The sequence below is a fragment of the Branchiostoma floridae genome, chromosome 15, assembly GCF_000003815.2.
Source record: "Branchiostoma floridae strain S238N-H82 chromosome 15, Bfl_VNyyK, whole genome shotgun sequence".
In the NCBI taxonomy this organism is placed as follows: Eukaryota; Metazoa; Chordata; class Leptocardii; order Amphioxiformes; family Branchiostomatidae; genus Branchiostoma; species Branchiostoma floridae.
In genome coordinates this window covers 12,812,216-12,828,560 of record NC_049993.1, presented here as the reverse complement: position 1 = coordinate 12,828,560, position 16,345 = coordinate 12,812,216, and the positions used below count along the sequence as shown (strand labels likewise).

The following is a 16,345-nucleotide window of genomic DNA, read 5'->3' as shown; positions in this document are numbered from 1 at the left end:
GCAGTCAAACCTGTTAGTAGTGACCACTTAAGTGAGAGGATGAAAACAGAGTAGACAGGTGACCACTGTAGACAGAATTCTTATTGCTTGGGTCAATTAAAAAATGATATACAGGACCGCCAAGATTTGGTCACAATGGCTAGGTAGTCCTTATGCAGAGGTGATGACTAGTACAGGTTTGACTGTACAATCCTGTTGTGTTGGTGCAACAAAGGGAAGTTTTGTTTCTATATTTCAATAGCGATGGCAGCCATTGGGTTCAGCGGAAAAGGTCGGTGCGTCAGATATTTCAGTGGGTACAGCAGAAACAGGTACGCGGGATATTTTTAGCTGGTACGGTGGGATTGTATGGATACGGGCAGAAAAGGGGTTTCATATGGGTGAGTCAGTTGTCAAGTCGCACATGGGATAACCTTGTTTTTTCTTGGCAATTTTTGCCCAATCAGCAATGTGGATTCTTTTAGGAAGGAACAGGTATGGTCTAAGCTTTCTCAATTGGTTGGATTTTGTTCAGTTTGTCAACGTACAGACAGATGAAATATACCTTTGTGGCTTTCTTGTTGCGACCATTTTTTACCAGTCTAGAGATATAATAGGTGGAGTTCACCTTGTATTTGGTAGGTCGTAAGTTTGATCCCTCGCTGAGTCATACCAAAGACTTAAAAAAAAAAAAAGGTACATGCATTGCTGCTTTCTCTGCTTAGCACTCAGCACTAGTAATGAGTGGGAGTTAAACCAAGGGCTACAGAAATGGATATGGGCACTACCCCAAAGTATGTTACAGATGTACCGGCAACATATAGTAACTTAACTTACACGTATGCAAACTAAAAGGAAATACAAATGACTGCAGTTCATCATTTTACTTTTTATTTGTGTTTCTCTTTTATCAATATGCAAAGAAGTACACATTGTCGCTTTATTTGTGCATGCAATCCTTGAAACGTGACTTATCTGATCAAACGTTCACTATACAGTGGCTGAGAATATACACCAACATGTATTCATAAGATGAAAAAATAATAGAAATCTTTATTGACATGACAAATGATAAAAGATACTGCTGATAATCACTATTAAAGTCAAAAGCTTAATTTGAGCAACACGCACACGCCCTACATGTACTGACAGCCTAGTGACAGGCATCAAAACTCAATTGACCAGCATAGTGGTAGATGCTTCTTCAGTAGCTGCTGGTAATGTGGCTTCACTACGACTCACTTTTATAGACAATCACACTGGTCCACCCTACTCTTCTCTATAAGTGTATTTGAGAATTGACACCTAAAGCTCCCACATATATGTACAGGGCTGACGGCCTTACGTCACCATCTGAAATGACAAAGTGACATTATACATCTGTTCAGTATGATGTGAAGACAGTGATAGTGTCATCATTTTGATACGTGATTACCAAGTGTCCTTCTGGTCCCACAGCAACGCGCTCAACTGTTTTCAGTCCAATGTCAACGTGGCGAACAAACAGCCCGCGGCTTGTGAACACGGTGACCCGCCTGTTTCTCCTGTTCGCTATGATAACGTGGCCAGAACTGTCCGTACAGATGCCTCTCAAGCCCCCACCATGGCTTCCATGGTCACCAAAAGTAAAGAGAACCGACCCGGTCTGGTTATAGGCATGTATCGTGTTGTCACTGGGCATAAGAATGCTTCCATCTATGTTGACAGCAACAAAGCTTGCTTGTGCATACAGCCCTTCTCCGAACTTCCATACAAACGAGCCATCCGGGCGATAGATGCAGATTTCAAACTTGCGGTCTCGCCTCCTCAAGACAATGTTGTTGTTGCGAGGGTCCACCGCAATTCCGCCAAATCGCATGCCGCACTGCGGTTCCAACATGAACAGTCCTTGGCCATCCCTGCTGTACTGCACTACTCGATAACAAAGCAGCGAAATGCGCCCCATGACCCACAGGTTGTCCTTCCCGTCAACCGACACATCTTGCGGCATCATCTCTCTATCAGGATGACCAGGCAGAAGAGTTGAGAAGTGGTGAACGTACGCGCCCTCCATGTTGTGGATGTGGACCTTATTCTTGTACGAATCGGCCACGAATATTTCGTTTCCAGACGACACGGCGATTCCACGCAACATTTTCTGCCCTGATCCACCAACAGCAAACGTGATGTGCTGATGGCTAGTGTATTTTCCTGGCATCTCTGTGGGAACAAATGACAAACTTTTAGTGTCGTATATAGATCATTCACACTTACTAAAAGATACCTCTGTGAACCATTTGAAAATCTGAGACGAAAAGATAACTCAAATATTTGTCATTAAAAACACTTTAAAGCAGGTTTATAAAATATCTAGCCCTGATTCTTCTTGATTCACATGTACGTTCAATGACAAGTGTAACTTGTGATCCATTTAGAATGGATGTATCCTTACCTTTAGTGTTGTTTGCTTTGGACAGGACCTCATGGGTAGCTGTAACTTTTGTACTTGTACTTGTAGGCTCCAATGTCGATGTCGTGTTTGTGGTTCTGCCTTGGGTAGACAATGCATTTATTGATGCCTGAAGAAAAAAAGCACTTTCAATTTCAAAATCAAAATACTTTGACAGATTATTCAAATGTAGTTCGGACTCTCTGTAAATGTGTTTTCCATTATAGGAATGTACTTTCTGGTAGGTGGAAGATTAGCAGATACCAGTTAGGCCACAGCAAGTAAATTTTATGGATGACATCCTCTGCAGACTGCAAAAATAGTGCGATAGGGCCAAAAAAATCAAGATGGGTGAGAAAAAAAACAAGATGGCTACATTTTCAAAAATAGGCACCATAAAGTTGTGATGAACTTGGTAACCACATTCATAGCTTCCATATTGGTGTACTTTTACAACAATCTATGTTTCATTTCTACAACTACAGTCCTGGGTACCTCGCAAGTGTCACTTCTACAATTACAATTATTAGGCTACAACACATTATTGTCATGTTGACCATCTCTGCAGAAGACAAAAATTCTTGGGTTTTTTTTCTGAAATTAGGCAAAAATTAATGCGCCCATCCATAAAATTCACTTGCTGTGGCCTTATGCAAATAAGTTCCTAATTTGCATAATTAATGTGAAAGTGTCCTAATTCATCCAATTGCATGTAGTAAATGATTGGATTGTTAACATTGTGACCTGTGTATGTGTACATAACCAAGCATAAATTATGCAGATGTGAAAGTCATTTGCATAATCAAAATATTTCATGGAGGTATGAGGTCTCCGAACTCTTGTTGTTGAGGAGATCATCATCATATCGTTCCGTGCCAGTACTGCAGCCAGGCCACGGCCTTCTCGTTGAGGAGATGAATTAAAGAAAAGCGAAGAAAGTGTGAATAAGTCAGATGTACTCACGGTCTTGCAAGCAGATCCAGGTACAGCTGCCGTCGTCGTGTTGATTGTGGAAATCCAGGTATCCTGCCAGGAGCGGTCACTCGGGATACCTTGCACGATTGTCGGCTGAAACAGACCACAGTTTAACCCACATTTATTCTTACCAACAAATTAATGTATTCATTGAATGAACAAATCATGCGGATGGTGGAATTACAGACAATATAGGTACAGACCAATCATGGCAGGAGATTAAACAAAGTAGGGCGCCATGCGTTTTGGAGCTTGAGTAATCACCAAGCAGATATATAGATGCAAGCTAGTGCCCCCATGCAAAGGTGAAGGGTGCCCCCTATGCAAAAGGTTAATCTCCAAGCAGATCCTACGGTAGCAAAAGATAGTATCAAAAGCTGACAGAGGAGTGAAGCCGGCCAAGGAGCGTGTTTCGCTACCGGTGCCCGTTTGACTCCCTTTGGCCGGCCATATTCCTTAGCCAGCTTTGATACTATCTTTTGACACCGTAGGATCTGCATGGAGATTTCAAAAGGCAAATTGTCTCTAGCAGAAGTGTTCCCCATTCAAAAGCAGTGCGTAAGCGTGGTCTTCATTGCAGATTGTATATGTAGCCATCTATAGGGTATCAGGCAGAATACTGATAGTTGACCATATACTAGTAATCTTAAAAGCTATGTGTCACACGAACACAGAAAGGAAACAAACGAAATTCTTTTACCTCATTATCCCAAGGAGGCGGTGCGGTATGATGGTCCAAAAGACGGTTTTCCATGTGTCCACCAATGAGGAGTCCAACCAGCGTTACCGCTAATGTTACTGCAACTACTGATACCGTGATGAAAGCACCAACCAGCGAGGCCCTCGAGGAAAAGCAGAGGAGAGATTCCTCCCCTACGTTGTCTGTAAACACATTTGAACCATTTAGATACGTAAATGCCAACAAATGCAATATCGTGCCTCCGAAGTGCCCAAAGCATTAGATATATAGTGAGTAGAGGTTTCGGGTACACAATGTGCTGTGCAAGTTAAGGATTTGGAACTTGAAATGTGAAAAGATATCGATGTAAGCTTAGTAGTGGGAACCCGACAGTGGGTACGTTGATGACATATCTTGGGTGTTATACGTGCACAAAAGGATGGTTAGTAAAGTCTATATACTTGGCATAGAGGTGGGGTGGGGGGTGGGCACACAGAGAGATGGAGACAGATAGATTATATATAGATAAAGATAGATATTTGATATAGCTATGTGAAAAACATAACGTATTTGTAGTCTACTTACCTAACTGCGGATCGGCACGATCAGACGATGCTTCTGGGGATCGAATCCGCTCTTGCTCAGTTGTTCTTCCAGGCTGGTCGTCATGCGGCTGTTTTTCTACGGTTTCTGCCTCCTCGTAGATACCCGATATCGTAGAGTAACAATCCTCTGGACTAGCCGCTGCTTTTGTTAAACTGGTAGGGGCGTTACCTGGCTGTATCACTGGTTCTGGGTCGTTATAGATTCCTGACACGGTTGAGTAATGGTCTTCTGGACCGGGCTCTGTATCTGTCCTAACTGTCAGACTAACCTGGGCATTACCTGACTTAACCGCTACAATTTCTGGGTCATCATAGATTCCTGATATCGTCGAGTACGATTCTTCCTGGCCGGCCTCTGTTTCTGTTCTAACTTTCAGACTAGAGGGGACTTTACTAGGTTGGGCTGTCTGCGCTTCTGCATAAGTACCAGACAGCGTAGAGTAGGAGTCATCAGGAGTGCCCACTATCTGTACCCTAACCGCCTGACTACTGGGGCCGCTACTTGGCTGCATTGCTACCTGTTGCGAGTAATCGTCCTCCGGACTGGACACGGGTTCTTCCTCGCCTACCTGACTGGTGTCGTCTTCCTCTATCACTGTGGATAGGCATTTTTGGTTGCTGTCCAAGGATGTGTCTTCTGAATGAGACATTATTACTATTTTACACCTTTCGAATTCCCTTTTTCTTAATCGCACGGTTCAGTATAAATTGGATACTACGTCTATGGAAAATTCTCTGGTCACAATGCTTTATCGCAGACCTCGGCGGTATGGATTAAGCTCACCCGGTTTTGAACAAGCACAGAAAGAGTTTCAAGTCATGCAGTGTACTTATCTTTGCAGGAGCTTATCTTTCTCTCGAAGGATTAACACATTTGGCACCGTCAGCACGTTTGAATGAAAAATGGCGTTTTGAACAAATAGGACGGCATTGGGTAGCGCTACGTTAGAGAAAGGGAGATAGGAACCATCCCTATAAGACGATAGATGCGGGAAAGATCTTAACGTTAACTAACCCGTCTGATACGGACCGTCTGCTAATGTCCATCTAAGCATACGATATAAACGTCTCTACCTATGTTAAGAACAAATAGGACAAGATTGGGTACCGATGTGTTAGAGAAAGGGAGATAGGAACCACCTCTATAAACCGGGATCGAAGTGGGAGATGTCTTACGGTTAACTAACCCGTCTGATACGGACCTTCTGCTAATGCCCCTCTAAGCATACGATATAAACGTCTGTACCTCTGTTGACGGGCCACTGTCTCCTTTCACAGCTACTCTGAAGGATTATCGAGAAATGATTGCTGGGCGGGCAACTCATTCGAAACCGCATCGAAGAAAAGTGTGGGGATTGTGTGCTGAGCGTCGTCTTATTAGCTCCTCCACCCAAGACAAACTAATCGTCCAGATAAAAAAAGATTAGCTTTTGCCTAGATTGTCTAGAATCTCGAATTTTTCAATCAGTATAAATAATTGATATATATATATATATATATATACCACTCTCATTTCATTTCGGATTGACCAATCAGGGAAGGGAATGGTAAATATGACGATAGCTTCAGGCCTTCTGGGAAGTGTTGTGATGTAACAGGGCTTTTCTTAGAATACTGAGTTGCAATTTAATATCTATCTTTAAAACCTAGATTTGTGAATTTAAAAGTTCGCAACTCATAGATAACAATTTTAAAGACATGTATGCGCTCAGACCCACCACACCCAAGCCCACTTCTGCTATGGTCACATTTCCAAACCACATTCCGCACCAGGACCACATAGACACACACACGCGCGTCTACAGGCATCAAGTTCGTGGTCTTGGAGTTCTGCCATGAAACGTCCACGGCTATGGAATACAACTAAGTCTTAAGGACCTCCAATGCTTGTATTTGCGCGTCTACAGCTTAATTAGCACATTAAACGTCCACGGCAGTGGAATACAAAGAAGTTTTAAGGACCTCCGTGGCTCGGGCTGGGTGCCGACTTATCTCCATCCCCATTTTATCATTGCTTACATTCAGTATAACAGTAAACATATCAGAGACATTGAGAGTATTTTTTGTGCTTTTATTCATATGGCAATACAAACAAACAAACAAACAAAGACAATAAATGCCAATGACTAGGATGTCCGACTTTACTGTTAACTTGCATGATATAAGGAAAAACCGGGGTTTCTCTAATATTGTACATCTGAGATCTGCTGATTCAGAATTATCTAAGTTTCAACATATCCTCCAAGAATGTCCGGACGTGTTGGAGGAAGTCAAATCGGCTAGATTCGGAGCAGAGGGGCGAAGGAACCCATAAACTTAAGACGTTTTCATTGTTGTAGTTTACCAACAAGGTGGGGCCGCGTAGCACAGTGGTATTGTATTCGGCCCGTGACCGAGAGGTCGCCGGTTCGAATCCGCCTGCCGTGTTGCCGGTCTTGTGCCCTTGGGAAAGGCACTTTACACGACTTTCCTCACTTTACTCAAGTGAAAAATGAGTCGTCCCTCGGATAGGACGTTAAATGGAGGTCCCGTGTGTGGGGAGAGCCATACCCTATGCACGTTAAAGAAACCGCCACATGTGCGAACATCCACCCGAGCGGATCAAACCATTCCGGCCAAAAAAGGGGTAGGGAATCTCCCGAGCAGCCCTCGTAACCCCTGCTTCGCCTATTGGGTCAGTTAGTCCTCACTCACAGTGAGCAATTGGGCTGGTCTCAATCATGATGTTTCTGACCTAGGGCGAAGAGTTGCTGTTACAGTTCCAATAATGTAACCCGTAACATGGAGTGGCCTTCAGGCCTTGTTACGTGGTGACCATTGAGTAAAAAAAAAAAAAAAAAAAAAAACACAGACGTAATTGAGTTTACAGTTTCAACATGCTTTTTGATATGCCTAAGCCAAACTAAAATTTGCTACGGTCTGAAACTGAAAAGTGAAAACATAACTTCCTGGAAGAACAAACTTGATAAGTTCAAACCAATAGCTTAAAAAAACTAGTACATGAAATGTCCATGAAAAAACAAAAGCCACTAAAAATAGATTCACTCACACTACGGATGCCAATATTGATGTCACTAGTTATCCGTTTTAACGGTAAAAGAAGAGAACTGCAGACTCCAGTTCCAGCCGACTGCTGCTCCAGCCGGTATGTGTTCCGTATCCATTCCAAGCCTTGGCCGAGAAGTCTCCACACTGCTGGGGGGCTGCTTGGGGCCAGTATGCCGCACCTCCGATGCAGAGAGCATCTGATTCTCCACCGTTGTATCTCACTCCCGGGCACACAGCGAGAGGGGCACGTTCAGCGTTAAAGACACGAAACTGTACAAACCCTGGGGTAACCTCTAAAACAACAATGAGTCTGTGTAAGGCTTAGGTCACATTTCCACGGTCAGGCAGTTTGAGGGAGCGAAAAGTACAACATAAAAGACAACAAAAACACAAAACGGACCAAAAATAATTCAACAGCATGCCTTGTGCACAGTTATTGGTATACACATAAATTTTCCCTTTGCGTAAACAACCCGGCTGTGCCCCAGTTAGGTCGATCAAAAGTCTAAAACTGAGAATCACAAGTATTACTCAAATGCTTTATATTTACGTGGAACTGTATTTGGAGCGATGAGTGATGTCCTCAGCCCGTTACTGCCTCTGTCCCACGTGATGGGAATAGCCGGTCCGTTGTCAGCTGTTGTCCCACCGTTATACACAATCGGGAAATGGTCCTGAAAAGTGAAAGAGTAATATCATATGATAGGAATTACTCAGTATACCTAAATCATGCAGATGACGCTATAGCTAGTCACTTGACTAGATTACACAAGACAAACATGGTGCAAACGTCTTTTAGCTCAGCGCAAAATTATGTTCATAAAGTTGCCGATACAGTAGTTCACCACGATAACCACCACAGACCTTGAAGAGTGAGTACATGTTGCCGCCATACTGCTGTAGGAAGCCGTTAGTTGTGTAATACCTCAGGTAGGCGGCGGACTTGTACTGGGACAGTGGGGTGTCATTGGGCACGTGCCATAGCATGACGTCAGACGCGTCGATACTGAAGTAACCTGGTGCACGAAATAGTCCAAAAATGGAGATGAGTTTTATCACAATGCATGATCAGTAAGGATGTCTACAAAATTCGGAATGCTCTTTTATCGCTCTCTAACATACTGCAAAAAAGGTTCTGATGTCAAAGCAAGTTATTTCTGAAGAGCAGGTAAAGCTGGTATCATACTGGACTGCGCCAAATTGCGCCAGGCATTCGCAAACTGGTGCCGATTATGCCAATTTTTAACATAAAAAATGCAATCCAGTGAAATACCCGCTTTAATAATCTATAAGCTGGGGTGAACATACCTGGGTTCTTCAGGTCGTCATTGGTCGCCAACGCCGCCGAGCCGAAAGTGTTGTAGTTAGCCCAGTTGCCATCCCCCTCGGGATAGTTGGTGGTGCTTCCCCGGGTGGAGGACCAGCGGTCCCCGGCGGTACACTTGCCGTAGATGTCGTTCTCGTGCACGCTGGACACAAGAGTCCAACCGCCGCCGGCAATCGTCATGTCACAGTAGGTCTCGTACACCACCCCTCCCGGACCGCGAATGTGGTACAGTCCGTCTGGACGTGAAAACGACATCATTGTTACTTTGATCATGACATAAATAGTCTATTAAGAAATGTAGGTTTTGCCCAACACCATAATCACATGTACTTTCTTACGTCCTGCGAGTCCATGCTCTTACCTTGAGCTCCGTCCACATTGTCCTTGATGTATTTGCAGGACACTGCAGGGTTGGTCACACTTCCTATCTCTTCCTGCTGCTGACCTTCCAGAGACGCCAGGCGCTTCTCTGTGTGGGAAGTCTTGTTCTCCACGTCATCAAGTCCACGTTCTAAATTGGATATCTGGCGCTGTGAGTGGCGATGGGAAACAGTTGGCATTATTTTACACACTGCCCAAATACAACCTCCAGCCACCTGTTCTCTACAGATGCCGAGAGGAAGGTCGAAGGGTTATCAGGAAAACAGCAGTTACCTTCCAATATCTGCTTGGAGATTAGATATGACATATGCAAGTATTATAATATTTGCGGAGAGGACAGGAGAGATTCCAAAGCGTTAAGGTACAATTAGGTTTGAATACCAGGCTATCGTTTTTTCCCAAATGCTCTTACCTGTACACCGGCACCTTCTCCATAACAGCCACAGCTAGCAGGCCCCGGGGGTCCCTGTACCCCGTCCCGACCGTCCCGTCCGGCAGCCCCTGGGGGGCCGGGTGGTCCCTGCATACATCCTATCAATTGAAAAATGAATCAAAGGAGGAACGATATTTTTATAAGTAATTACTACATTATAAGCGTAGAAACGAAAACACTTAAAAAATACAAATAACCTTCACTTGTCGTATCAAAAAGAGAAGAAAACATACCCTTACATATCTCTAAAATGCCCTCAACGTCATAACACAAACTCCCTACCCGATATTGGCAACCTGACAGTGTTTACGCTGGCGGCTTGCCTCTTTGACCTGATTCTGGGCACGTCTTTGTCCTTCTCGGCTCCGGTCGCACCGCTGTCGGACGTCTTCGGGCCTCCGGGCGTCAACAATGAGTCCGCCTTCGGGGAAATATGCAAATTTGTGAAGGGTATTATAGATTATACATTCGACCTAAGCGTGTATTCAGCCGAACAAACTTGTGACACTTGCAAAAGGTTTTTTTGTTGTTGATGTGTCGTATATACTTATATCTTTGGTGACAACACACATTAACTCTACTGCATGGGCAGCTGTGTATGTTATCTACATTTCTGTAGTAACATTAATCAAAACGTATACGTAGCCGTGGACTATATTCCGAACCTAGTGATTTATATGGGTTGTATTTCTCCTTTTAGAATCCTAGCAATCATTAACGCAGCGACCGTCACTTACAGAGCCCACAAGTGATTCGGGCAAAAGACGATGTAAGTTTGCTTCTATGGTCAGTAAACGTTAACACAAACTATCCACACCTCTGTGTCGGGTGCCGAAGTTTGTCCCATCCAGAACCCGTCTTGCATCTTTGTCTCCACCACCGTCACACGCTCCAGAAGTGACTGACTCTTCTCTCTCCAGTAAACCAGTTCCTTTTCCACCGAGGCAAGCCGCTCTCTGAGGGAAGCAACGTCCGACTGCTGAACCTGGCCGCTGTGTAGGAAGGTGACGAGCAGGACGGCCACGGTCACTGCCAGGCTGCACACGGCAAACCCCACCGCCGGGGAGAGTCGGTCGCTCCGGGGCTCGTGCGCCATTCTCCTGATACGTACTTTCTCTTCACTCATTTACTGGCCTTCTACATGCAGGCAATCTTGAAAATCACAAGGAAAATGTGCCCAAGTACCTGCGTCTGCATTTCCGACGACCGAATCTTACTTCCTTTTGAGACGAATATTTTACTTCCTGTTGCGACTCGGGATTGTTCTTTGACACAATAGATTAACGTAACCCACCTATCAAATGTCCTCACCTGTATTGGCTCCGTTGTATGTTTTTGGGTAATCACATGCACGGTTAGTAGCTATAGCCCCGAAGGCACGAAGCGTCGGAAGGGAGGTCCCGGGAAATTTTGACCATCTGAAACGCATTTTCTGGAATTTATGAGTGAGAAAATGTGGCTGACAAACTTAGCAACCCATTTCTATTAGTGAAAAAAGTACAAAGGCTTAAGCTTAAGTTTTTGACGGCGACACCATTTACCCAACGCCAAAGGTGGTACACGTTACCAAGGGAGGCTCGCGGAAATTTTTAAATATTGACCACCTGGATCGCTTTCTGCTGAGGGGAAAATGGTGCTGGTATACTAGTACTAGGTGGATTACGTTTTACGTTGCATAAAGGTAACTGCCGACGATTTAAATAGAATGGAAGCGACCAACTACACGTTACGGCAAATGTACTGATTACGAATTAGCTTGATTTTGGGCGGCTGCCAATTGCAACAGATTACGAAGACTTAAGAGGCCTGATCACGCCTTACGAAAAAAGGGCATTCAGGCCTTCCATAATGAACAGGATCGTGGCATGCCTTACCCAGCTGAAACACGGCAAATGGGCCATAGAGACCAAATTTTACTGCTTTTATTTTCATGAATGTTAGGAGTATTGACATAATGTATCCCACATAATATACCATCATAATAACAAAGAACGGTGCTTTATTACAACAAGGATGAGAAAAACTAGTACATGTACATGAAGTTTCTAAAAAAACAAAGACACTAAAAAAGGAGAGATTTACGTTAACTATGTTAGTTTCGTTATTGCTGTTGATTAGACTAATATTTATCTTTTATAATTATAAGTTTCCTCCGTTGTTATCATTGTCACTTTTATGCTATGATGTTGACTGTTAATTTTGATTTCAACCCGAGTTATATGTTCTCTTTGTTTATTTTGACTGCCATTTGCTTTTTATGCTATTTTGAGCAGAAGACGATACATATGATAAGCAAATGAGCTTCTTGTCTAATGCTAAAAAATGAATGAAATATAAATCTAAATATCAACTACTGTTGCCAAGATTGATGTTACTGGTTCTTTCTTTCTTTCTTTATCCGTCTTTCTTTCTTTATTTGTTTGTTGCCTTTACCCGTCATTAATCAATTATTTTAACGATAAAAGAAGAGAACTGCAGACTCCAGTTCCAGCCGACTGCTGCTCCAGCCGGTGTGTGTTCCGTATCCATCCCAGTCCCTGCTGGAGAAGTCTCCACACTGCCGAGGGGCTACTTCGGGCCAGTATGCCGCACCTCCGATGCAGACATGTTCTGAATGAAAACCGTTGTACCTCACACCCGGGCACACAGCGAGGGGGGCACGTTCAGTGTTGAAGACACGAAACTGCACAAACCCTGGAGTCACCTCTAAAGCAACAACGAGTCTGTCAGGTACTACTATACCATGTTGATTTAATTATATGAATGACATCCTCTGGGAACCAGAAATCTGATGCGAACGTGCAAGTAAAATAAAAGTTCGGCAACAAAGATTTCATTATGAGAACATTGCTTGAATTAAACTAAATTAACGTTGAATAGCACAATTCCGGAGACTATCCAACATTTACCCAAGGAAATGAAACGCATACGGTTCTAAGAAAATTCACTCTCAACAGTACAAAATCGGGTTAATCCAAATCGCTTGATAACAACATGATCAGTGGAGTCTGAAATCACAAGTATTATTCAAATGAACATACCTGCAACTGAATTCGGAGCGATGAGTGACGTCACCAGCCCGTTACTGCCTCTGTCCCACGTGATGGGAATAGCCGGCCCGTTGTCAGCTGTTGTCCCACCGTTATACACAATCGGGAAATGGTCCTGACAGAATAATTATAATATACAAATGGTAGAAATTACTAATATTGTTGAAGACACTGGTATACATTGCTTGACTACATTACTTAAGACAAGCATTGCGCAAAGGTGTATTAGCATACTACGGGAAGGGCTAGCAAATCTCCCTGTAAAGACATGACCTGCATACTCCTTAAATACCAGTGAAACTTGCTGACCTATGTGCCACTACGTACATATAGTTACAATGTCAACAGCAACGTACTAACAAGTAAATTAGTCGCATCGCTTTGTCAGTATATCATCTTAAGTTGCCCTAAGATATGAAGTAGTTGTTGTGGTCAGTGGTGGTTCTTGTGGTGAACATCATATCGCAGGGCAACTTAAGATGATATACTGACAGCACATACCTTGAAGAGTGAGTACATGTTGCCGCCATACTGCTGTAGGAAGCCGTTAGTTGTGTGGTACCTCAGGTAGGCGGCAGACTTGTACTGGGACAGTGGGGTGTCATTGGGCACGTGCCATAGCATGACGTCAGACGCGTCGATACTGAAGTAGCCTGGTGAACAAAATAGTCAAAATACTGAGATGGGTTTTATCACAATGAACGACCAGTAAGGAAATAAGGATGTTTACAAACTTCGGAATACTCTTTTATCGCTCTCTAACATGCTACCAAAAGGTTCTGATGTCAAAACAAGTCATTTTTAATTTAATTTGAAGAGCAGGTAAAGCTGGTATCACACAGGACTGCGCCAAATTGTATCAGGTAAATGTATTTGCAAAATGGTGCCGATTATGCAGATTTTGTAACATGTGGAAAACCTGCGATCCAGTGAGATACCCGTTTTAGTAATAGTTAAAGCTAGGAAGACCATACCTGGGTTCTTCAGGTCGTCATTGGTCGCCAACGCCGCCGAGCCGAACGTGTTGTAGTTAGCCCAGTTGCCGTCCCCCTTGGGATAGTTAGTGGTGCTACCCCGGGTGGAGGACCAGCGGTCCCCGGCGGTACACTTGCCGTAGATGTCGTTCTCGTGCACGCTGGACACAAGAGTCCAACCGCCGCCGGCAATCGTCATGTCGCAGTAGGTCTCGTACACCACCCCTCCCGGACCGCGAATGTGGTACAGTCCGTCTGGACGAGAAAAAAATATCTTGGTTACTTTGACATCAAAATGGGAAAACAAAAACCTCCACTGTCAATGTTTCTACCGGTTATAAAAACCAGAGGATGCCATCCATAAATTTGTGTGCTCTGGCCTTACCTTGAGCTCCGTCCACATTGTCCTTGATGTATTTGCAGGACACTGCAGGGTTGGTCACACTTCCTATCTCTTCCTGCTGCTGACCTTCCAGAGACGCCAGGCGCCTCTCTGTCTGGGAAGTCTTGTTCTCCACATCATCAAGTCCACGTTCTAAAGTGGCTATCTGTCGCTGTGAGTGGCGATGGGAAGCATTTTGCATTATTTGTCACACTGCCCAAATGCACCAAGCAGCCACCTGTTCAATTCTGCAGATGTTGGAAGGGATTCGAACGTCAAACGGTTATTAAGAAAATAGAACAGTCAGGAAATGTTACGATTCCAACATCTGTTTGGAGATTAGATATGATACACTGTGAAGTACATGGGCTTGGTCATGCGCTATTGATACAGAACAAAGTGCAAGAGATATGAAGCTCTAAGAGAATGTGGCTTAGCTCTGATTTGGACACAGGATGACAACCGTTTTTCTTTTATAATTCTTCTTACCTGTACACCTTCTCCATAGAAGCCACAGCCAGCAGGCCCCGGGGGTCCCTGTACCCCGTCCCGACCGTCCCGTCCGACAGCCCCAGGGGGGCCGGGTGGTCCCTGCATACATCCTTTAAATGGAAAAATGTATCCCGCTTATGTGAGAATGATTTCTGTAAGTAGTAACTGAATTTTTAACATAGATACGAAATAAATAAAAAATACAAATAACCTTTACTTGTCGTAACAATAAGAAAACAGGAACTTAAGTGTCACCGTTACATAACAAAAACTCCCTACCCGATATTGGCAACCTGACAGTGTTTGCGCTGACGGCTTGCCTCTTTGACCTGATTCTGGGCACGTCTTTGTCCTTCTCGGCTCCGGTCGCACCGCTGTCGGACGTCTTCGGGCCTCCGGGCGTCAACAATGAGTCAGCCTTCGTGGAAATATGCAAATTGGTGCAGGGGTCTAATAAATGTGACCAAGGAGGTTGAAAAAAAGAATTCAACCTCCTTGATGTGACCTAAGCGTGTATTCAGCCGAAGAAACTTGTGCAAAAGGTGTGCATTTGTTGATGTGTCGTATATACTTATATCTTTAGTGACAACACACATTAACTCTACTGCATGGACAGCTGTGTATGTTATCTACATTTCTGTAGGAACATTAATCAGTACGTATACGTAGCCGTGGACTATATTCCGAACCTAGTGATTTATATGGGTTGTATTTCTCCTTTTAGAATCCTAGCAATCTTAAAAGCAGCGACCGTCACTTACAGAGCCCACAAGTGATTCGGGCAAAAGACGATGTAAGTTTGCTTCTATGGCCAGTAAACGTTAACACAGTCTAACCCCACCTCTGTGTCGAGTGTCGAAGTTTGTCCCGTCCAGAACCCGTCTTGCATCTTTGTCTCCACCACCGTTACACGCTCCAGAAGTGACTGACTCTTCTCTCTCCAATAACCCAATTCCTTTTCCAATGAGGCAAGACGCTCCGACTGTTGAACCTGGCCGCTCGTCTTGTCTTGACATTTCTCCTTCCAGTGGGACAGCTCATTTTCCACCGAGGCAAGCCGCTCTCTGAGGGAAGCGACGTCCGACTGCTGAACCTGGCCGCTGTGTAGAAAGGTGACGAGCAGGACGGCCACGGTCACTGCCAGGCTGCACACGGCAAACCCCACCGCCGGGGAGAGTCGGTCGCTCCGGGGCTCGTGCGCCATTCTTCTGATACGTACTTTCTCTTCACTCATTTATTCGGCTACACCTTCTACAGGCAGTCTTAAAGATACAAAAACCAACAGGTAGATGTGCCCAAGTACCTGCCTCTGCAATACCGACGGCCGAATATTACTTACTTCTGAGACGGGAATATTTTACTTCCTCCTACGTCATCAAAACGTCACAAAAGGTTGCCTACCTATCAAATCTTCTCACATTAGTGCACCCATTTTCTTGAATGACTTTTGGGTTCAGTGGGCCCACACGACACCAGTAGCCATAGTTACTAGCCCCAAGGATATAAGAAGAAAACAGGTTACTGGTGTGTTACTGGTATCAGACATTAACTTTCAACTCCAAGCAGATGTGTGCAACGACTAATACGCTTCC

General features: G+C 44.2%; 3 protein-coding genes across 3 annotated transcripts; all 3 read right to left on the bottom strand.

Annotated features, from left to right (window-relative positions):
* Positions 1-1,363: 1,363 nt before the first annotated feature.
* Positions 1,364-5,316, bottom strand: LOC118431490. The gene is made up of 2 exons (XM_035842731.1): positions 4,647-5,316; positions 1,364-2,178 (listed from the first exon to the last, which is right to left on the bottom strand). Exons 1-2 carry the CDS (start codon positions 5,314-5,316, stop codon positions 1,364-1,366), a joined length of 1,485 nt encoding a protein of 494 aa, XP_035698624.1.
* Positions 5,317-7,516: 2,200 nt separating this feature from the next.
* LOC118431489 (intelectin-1-like) lies at positions 7,517-10,951 on the bottom strand. Its single transcript, XM_035842730.1, has 8 exons — positions 10,673-10,951; positions 10,138-10,309; positions 9,835-9,953; positions 9,403-9,571; positions 9,023-9,277; positions 8,579-8,730; positions 8,265-8,388; positions 7,517-8,007 (listed from the first exon to the last, which is right to left on the bottom strand). Exons 1-8 carry the CDS (start codon positions 10,949-10,951, stop codon positions 7,754-7,756), a joined length of 1,524 nt encoding a protein of 507 aa, XP_035698623.1. The 3' UTR covers positions 7,517-7,753.
* Positions 10,952-11,759: 808 nt separating this feature from the next.
* On the bottom strand, positions 11,760-16,016 carry LOC118431900 (intelectin-1a-like). The gene is made up of 8 exons (XM_035843330.1): positions 15,595-16,016; positions 15,033-15,171; positions 14,751-14,863; positions 14,265-14,433; positions 13,880-14,134; positions 13,407-13,558; positions 12,897-13,020; positions 11,760-12,561 (listed from the first exon to the last, which is right to left on the bottom strand). Exons 1-8 carry the CDS (start codon positions 15,985-15,987, stop codon positions 12,308-12,310), a joined length of 1,599 nt encoding a protein of 532 aa, XP_035699223.1. The 5' UTR covers positions 15,988-16,016; the 3' UTR covers positions 11,760-12,307.
* Between the last annotated feature and the right edge of the window lie 329 nt (positions 16,017-16,345).